Source organism: Crocodylus porosus, unplaced genomic scaffold (genome assembly GCF_001723895.1).
Source record: "Crocodylus porosus isolate Cpor-Errol unplaced genomic scaffold, CroPor_comp1, whole genome shotgun sequence".
Lineage (NCBI taxonomy): Eukaryota > Metazoa > Chordata > Crocodylia > Crocodylidae > Crocodylus > Crocodylus porosus.
This window is the reverse complement of record NW_017728926.1, coordinates 15,843,134-15,850,788: the sequence shown is the minus strand read 5'-3', so window position 1 is coordinate 15,850,788 and position 7,655 is coordinate 15,843,134. Positions and strand designations below refer to the sequence as shown.

General features: G+C 45.3%; 1 protein-coding gene across 2 annotated transcripts in view; it reads right to left on the bottom strand.

Annotated features, from left to right (window-relative positions):
• The window catches only part of SDF4 (stromal cell derived factor 4), a 30,469-nt gene extending 24,517 nt beyond the window's left edge, over positions 1-5,952 (bottom strand). The window contains exons 1-3 of one of the 2 annotated variants that reach the window (XM_019541592.1): positions 5,881-5,952; positions 4,630-4,681; positions 3,788-4,160 (exon numbers count right to left, since the gene is read on the bottom strand). In XM_019541592.1, coding sequence (XP_019397137.1) covers positions 3,788-4,095 — 308 coding nt within the window. In that variant the 5' untranslated portion in view covers positions 4,096-4,160; positions 4,630-4,681; positions 5,881-5,952. Of the gene's footprint in view, positions 1-3,787; positions 4,161-4,629; positions 4,682-5,691; positions 5,857-5,880 lie in introns of those variants that run through there. The other variant, XM_019541593.1, reaches the window with a different exon arrangement.
• Positions 5,953-7,655: the final 1,703 nt, after the last annotated feature.

Sequence of the window (7,655 nt, the reverse complement as noted above, 5' to 3'; positions counted from 1 at the left end):
GCCCTCAGGGACCGTGACCCCAGGGAGATGGGAGTTCAAGAAGAGTGGTTGCTTCTCAAGGAAGCGATCCTCAATGCACAAGCCAAATCTATTACTGGGAGATGCAGTAAGAAATCAACACTTAAACACATGTCTTGGCCCACAAGTACCCACCACTCACCTTGGTAAGGAAAGAAAATAAAGCAGTCGGTTGTGGCTCAGCATTTTCCACAGAAAGCAATCACCTTTGGCTAAGACTTCTGTCAACAAAGTGTCAGCAAAATATGCCTTTGCCCAGCATACCACCCCCAGAAAATATTGGTTTAAAGCATCTCAATTGACAGCCAGCTGTTGCTGCTTCAACTCAAACCTTCCAGACAGTAAGTTTCCTCTGCAACAGAAATCAAAACTAATTTGTCCCGAACTACTTTATTAAAACAACGTGCATGTTTCAGAACATAACTAAAATACTTGGGAGATTTCATAAAAACTCCATTATTTCCCATCACCCTATCTTTCATAAATTCATAGATTGTTAGGGTCTGGAAGGGACCTCGCAGATCACTGGGTTCAGCCCTCCCGCTCTAGGCAGGAAGACAACTGGGGTCAAATGACCCCAATCTCCTCTTGAAAACCTCCAGGGTAGGTGACTGCACTACCACTGGAGGGAGTTTATTTCACACTCTGGACACCCTGACTGTGAAGGAGATTTTCCTGGTATTAAGCCTGAAGTGGCCTTCCATGAGTTTGTACCTGTTGGTCCTGGTTTTCCCCAGAGGTGCTCTAGTGAACTTATCTGACTCTTAAAGCTCCTCCCCTCACTTCCAATCCATTTTTGGCAGCCAGTAACTCATAAAATTTTATTTTCCAAGGAAAACTAGATTGATGCAAGCTCACATTCTCATAGAGCTATTACTGTACTTTATTTGAGGGTATGCCTACCGAGTTTAGGGTATCACCTTGCCAAGACACCCAGGCTAGGTCTTGACCATGCTAGGGTCCAAAACTATAAGCAGCACAGTAGTGTGACATTGTGCCATTATGCTCTGCTATATTGGTTCACGATGTAGCTTTGTGCATTTCTCCACAGGATTTCCTCGTGCCACGTAAAATCCAGAACACAAACCAGTACATTTGGACCTAGCTTTGGGGTTTCTGCACACCATTTGTTTGCAGACTTACTACTGCTTTCAATCTTGTCTTAGGTCTTGGGTTTTTAAAACATGCTTGATTTGTAAAAGACCTAAAAGACCACCCACCACACATTAAACGTGTTTTGAAAAAGGGGGGTAGAACTTTTGTCTTAGGGCTCAGAGAGCCTTTTCTTCAAGCATTTCTTTTTTTTTTACCTTTATCAATTATCTTTTTAAGATACTTTCACACTGTAGGATATTATTATTCCATGCCACACAAAACCTACACAGAAATGCTAGCTGCTGATCATTTAAAACTCATGACATTTTAAAAATCTGTTTTAATTTTTTTTTTAAAAAGGTATTTCTTGCCAATTGCTCCTGAAGCCATAACTTATCCCCCACCTCTACCTACAGTAGGTAGGTAACCAAACAAATAAGCTGGTGTCCAGATTCTTCTCAGACCTCACAAAGGAGTGTAATCTGAAAAGCCACTTGCTCCAGGTAAATAATGACAGAGAAATAGTTAGTTGTGTTAGTTTGAAGTCAAGTAGAAGGCACGGTAGATTTGCACCTTAGAGAGGGGGGCGTTAAGAGAGAGAGTGCAAGCACACTGATGAAGTAAGCTACAGCTCACAAAAGCTTGTGCTTTATTAAATCTACTTTGGTTAATCTAGAAGGTGCAAATATATCATGCCTCCTAAAAGATGGGATCCAAAGTTCAAACAGCAGCAGCAGAACTGCATTACTTGCCAAAGCAGTCAGTGGCTTAGCTTTAAATGGAGAAAGGTACACCAGGGTAAGGCAAGATAGAAGCTGCAATTAAGTCGATACCATCCCATCTTTCCTCTTCCTCCCCGCCCCCCAATTTTTTTCAGGCATCTGTTGTTGAAGAGAATATAGTCTAGATGCACAAAAAATATGGCATTCACAATGCACACATTAATTCCCTCCTTTCCAGACACACTATAAATGGATTACATGTGTCCTCTTCCCTTAACCCCCAAATCTAACTCAATTGAGCCAGGAGGAAAAGCTTTCCTTATCAAAGAAAAGATGACTTCAAAGCCAAATTGCTTACGGATACTTCAAGTACCATCTCAGACCACACTGTTATATAAATCAAGTCATCAAGGTAAAAACTAAAGAAAAGCAACTCTGCCATCTAGTGATGGTAAGTAGTCTTCTTTTTTGTGTGTCGGCGTTAAGACCTGAACATAAGCAAATTTTCATTCGCTGATTCCCAGAGATAAACCTAAAGACAAATGTTTTTGGCAACTGACATTTAAATCTCTCAAAGTAGAAAGAAACTTCATAAACAAGTATTTTAATGTCTAAAAATAGATTTAAATCTTAAAAAATTATTCTAAAAAATCCCACACACAGAACAGATGAATCATGCCACAAATGAAATGGTGCTCTTAACCTTTCCCAAGCCTTTTTTGCCTAAGTTCTTGAGAGCTGCCTACAAGTTTAACAGCAGCAGCAGACTAAACAATAACAAGACTTAAAGAATTGAGAGGGGAGACATTATTTTAGTTCCTAAATACCTGAAAGGTACTGAGATATGAAGACATCAGTCATTATTTAGATATCTCTCTCTCTCTATAAATATATCAAAGAAAAATAGTTGGGAGACACTGAACTTCCAAAGTGATTTCTTTTCTTTTTTGAACAGTCAGCGTTTAACTTGCTTGTTTTCTCTCGGTACATATCAGCTGAACATCTGCCCTTATCAGCTGAACATCTGCCCTTATTCTTCATTGTTATTCCTGCTCCTCCCTAGTGTTGTTTTCCCCCTTTGGTATTTGAACGGATCACACTGGGCAGGTGAAGTGGTGGAGAGAGAAGGAAGATATTTATACCTGGATTCAGTATCAGATCCTAAACAAGATGCATTTTAAACAGTAGGTTGGCACAGCAGCTCGAGTGCCAGAGCCTGCATTACAATCTGGGACTCCCTGTTTAAAGCCTGGAGCTCTAGTCTCTAGAACAGTGGTTTTCAACCTCTGGCTGGGGGTCCACAGACTACATCCAAGAGGCCTGCAAAAGACGACTGTGAACGATGAAACACACATAAATACTCACATTTACAATTCAAAGGGGTTGACATTCCTTTGAAATTTTCAAAGGAGTCCACACCTCCGTTCCAAATTTTTTAGGGGTCTGCAAATGAAAAGCGACTGAAAACCACTGTGCTCGAATCTCTGCCCTGCTGATACCCAGAACTAGAGACAGCCTGACTGTATAGAAAAATATATTGGAAGTCTGAGCGTTAAAATTCTTAAGTGACTTAGTGAATATTTCAAAACAGGAATTTTGTTTGTGGAGCAGTTTTTACCAAAGCAATTAAGCAATTAAGGTTCCAATCCTGAAATCTGAGTACTAGGAAGCATCACCACCACAAAAAATTCCCTGCAGATTGAACCTCATAGCTTAGTTTTGAAAGGCTGGTGACTAAGTCAGTTGAAGACCTTACCAACACGCAGGTAATGCCAGAGGCAAACTGATTTCCTCCTGATATTTATACCTGAAAACTATCAAGTTTAATTAATTAAACATAGGAGAGTACAGAACTTCTCTAATAAAATAAAATGAAAAAAAAAAAAGACAGAGAAATACTGGATCCAGGGGAGCCATCAGACATTTTCTCATGATTAGCCATCACAACTTACTTTGAAAAGATAGCCATTAGCTTCTTTCTATTCCTTCTTGGCTCTGAATCTTCTTCAAACTCTTCCATCTCTTTCCCTAGAAAAACCTCCTGGTGAAACTCCTTGTTAAGATGTCCATCCATCTCCATTTTGACCCCATTGAGGTGGTCTGGAGGCAAGATCTCATTTTCATCTTTGCTGTCAGGTGCCTTCTCTTTTAAGGCAGAATTATTTGCAGGCCTGGCATAAACGTCCATTAGCAGGAACACAAACAGGAGCGACAAATAGAGAGAGCCCAAACTGCAGAGGAAGGCCTGTTTTGACATCATTGTTCTTTTCTTTTCCTTGTCCAAAATATTAGTAGGTTAAATTACAGTGAAAGGGTTTAAGGTATCTAGGGGGAGTAAAAAGAGAGAGAGACCAAAGTTAAAGTACCATGAAAGGGAGTGAGAGGCAGACAAAAATAAGGAACCCCAAACAGTAAAGCCACAACTTGATTTTATACTGCAAGTGAAAAACAAAACATCAACCTTTAAAACATTAAGTGGCAAACTTATAGTACATGCATTTACTCCAAATTCAAAAGCAGTATACAATGAGTGATCTGAAAAATACATGAGAAAAACAATACTGTGACAAAGATTAGGAGAGATTAGAATAAGAAACCCCAAATAGCCAAGACATGCCATGATTTTAAACTACCAGTTTAAAAGCAAAGTGACAAACACTGAAAATAAGTAACAGATTTATTGCATGCGAGTTTATTGCAAATACAAAAGCTGTTGATTAAAACAAACAATGAAGTTTGGTGCAGTTGCAAAAGGAGTGCTAGCTATTAGGGAAAGAAAGATTGAGTGGCAAACCTTCTATAGCACATGCGTTTATTCCAAACACAAATTCTGTTGATGAAATGACCTAAAAAAGAGAGAAAAAAAGGAAAAATCAAATTCCTGTGGAAGGCATTAAACAATCTCAAGAGGAAACAAGAGAAAGCCCCAAATAGCAAAGCCACACTATGATTTGATATTATGAACTTGCAAGCAAAAAGCCACGCATTACATATTGAGTGACCAAGCTATTTATTACAGCACACGGCTTTATTCCAAATACAAAGCAATCAGCTAAATGGAAAAAAAAAAAAGCAATCAATAAACAAAACAAAAAAAAGCAATGAAGTTGGGTGCAGTTGTGAAAAGGGGAGGAGGAGATGAGCAAACAAAACCTTTGCTGAGAGTACAATACACAAGCTTCCCTTTGACAGAGTCACATGCACGGCTCATCCGTGCAAACCTGAGGGATGGGTCACTCTGCTACACAACTCTGGCATGTACCACGCAGTTGCACGTGACCTGCAGGTTTTAATCTACTGTTAAAGGAACACAGCTGTAGGTGATCTGCAGACTTTATTGACAAACAAAAAAGTTTTTACTAACATGTGAGTCTACCCCTAAAAACTAAATGTCACAGATCTGGTGACATTCACTTCCTGCAAAGACGGCCAAGCTGCTCTGAAGCAACCTCATCACAGCTTGCGAGGTCATTTCCTACTATTTCCAAACATCAAACCCCTCTCTTCCTGCCAGTCCATCCAGAGGATGTAACGAAGCAGACTATTAACCACAAAACCTCACACCTCTCCAAACTTTCCTGCTTGGTGCCTGATGATCCCTCCCAGCCCTTACCAATGATTAATTTATGAACGAGTCAGTCTCCGAGGTGTCACCCAGCGAGGCATCTTTTTTCATACTGCCCACCCTACCTCACTAGCCTCAAAGCCCCCGGGAAAAATAACACCGGCTTGTTTGGGGGGTTTTCCCCCCACTAAAAAGCCTCGGGTGGCAACGAAAGCTGGACAAGCTGGCGCAGGAGCCTGCACGGCGGGGGATCCTGGGGCGAGGCGAGCATCCTGTCCCCAGGACATCTACCCGCCGGGCTGAGCCTGGGCCGGGGCGCTCCCAAGCAGCCAAGCTGAGGCTGAAAGACGCCAAAAGAGAGCGGGGAGCCGGGGCAGCGAGCAAGGGGGCAGCTCCCCCACCTCCACCGCCCGAGCAGAGCCCCGTGCTCCCGTCACGGGGCCGAGCTGAGCCCGTCGGGGCCGGGGGGGAGGGGGGTACCTGTGCGGACGCTCGTGTCCAGCGCAGGACCCGCACAGACAGGAAACCGGAAGTGAGACTCACCACCGAGATAGGCCCCCACCCAGCTGTCCTCAGACCGCGCCTGTCAGAAAGGGCCCGGCGCATGCACACGCGGGGACGCCGAGGCAGACAGCGCCTCGTTGCTGGGTGGGGTGGACGCGCGAGGAGAGAGCCCACTTCGAAGCAGGCACTACGCGGACTACCTATAGGAAGGGTCCTCAAGCCACCCGGCCGTCTTGGGCGAGGGCAAGTGAAGCCCGGTAGTCGGCCATCTTTGTTTCGGGTAGGAAAAACCTAATGCAAAAACTAGGCTCCGAGCCGGCCATCTTCGTTTCGGGTGGGAAGCCCTAATGCAAAAACGATGCCCCCCCCACCGGCCATCTCTGGTGAGGGCAAAGAAGCAGCCATGGGTCCCTGATCAATGGGTGGACTCCATCTTTGATTAGGGTACAGGGTCTTTGCTGCCACTAGATGGCCATTAATAAATGTAACAGGCTAAAGAAACGCGTTTGCTCGCTAGTAAATGACCTACGCTCTTCTGACATCCTCCAGTCCTCGCATACCTCCAACCCCAATTCAGAAAGTCCAAAGAAGAAAAATGGAGTTAATAACCCAAAAGCTTACCAAGAAGCATTTTTCCAATTATTGGAGTTAATAAAGGATATTGGATCAACACGGCAACAGCCAACACCCCGTAATAACTGTGTTGTACTTCACCACCTCGTTGGCTGACTTGTATGCTGCATCTGCACCTGATTCAGGTCCATGCAAGGTGGCCTTTCCTAAGTCAAATCCAGACCCATCCCCAGGGTGGGGTTGCCTCTCCCATTACTGGTTACCAGCAGACATCACCCCTTCCTGCTGACTTTACAATGTGCAGTTCCCTTCATGGGTACAAGGGCCAAGGAGGCTTGGCACATAGCAGGCTACAAAGAAAAGCCAACACCAAAACCCATTGCAATTCACAGTCATCCTGCCCCTGGTTTTTAATTACATTGCAACTTCTGGATGCCCAAGGGCCAGTGCCCCATGATGACATGTTTAGGTCCTAAACTAAGTCCACCTTAGGAGGCCCCCATGCAATAAAAAGAACCCACGGAAATGAAATTTCATGAAATTTTACAATGAATGATTGTAAAATATCGGGCCTCCTTTGCACGAGGCACCAAGACACCTGCTTGCTAAACAAGTTGCAGCTCCACCAAAGCCCTGCCCTGACCTAAAATGGCAGCGGGATCGGGTTCCCTTGCCCCGCCCCAAAATGGCGGCGACCTTCACGCGGCTCGCCCCAATCCAAAATGGCGGCAGGCCCGGCTTCCTTTGCCCCGCCCCAAAATGGCGGCGACCTTCGCGCGGCTCGCCCGCATCCAAAATGGTGGCGAGCTCGGCTTCCCTTGCCCCAACACAACATGGAGGCGAAAGCGGAGGGAAGCGATGGGTGTGGTCACGTGAGGCCGGCCCCAGCCCCACCCCCTGGTCCGTGTGTATCTTTTTCCCCCTCTCCGAGTAGCGGGCGGCGCACGGCGCTGTCGCACCGGTGCGGGTACAGCTCTCTCCCTGCCGGTCCGGACGGCTCCGAGACCTACCAGCGAGCAGGCAGGCAGGCAGGCGGGCGGCGGAGCATGAAGCTACCGCGAAGGGGCTCCTTGTGAAAAAGATTGTCCCATCCCGCGGCCCGTCTGGGGCTGCTGTGTGGGCAGGGGGCAGGGCCTGGACGCTTCCCGCCTAAGCCTGGGAGGGGGGCGGGGCTGGGC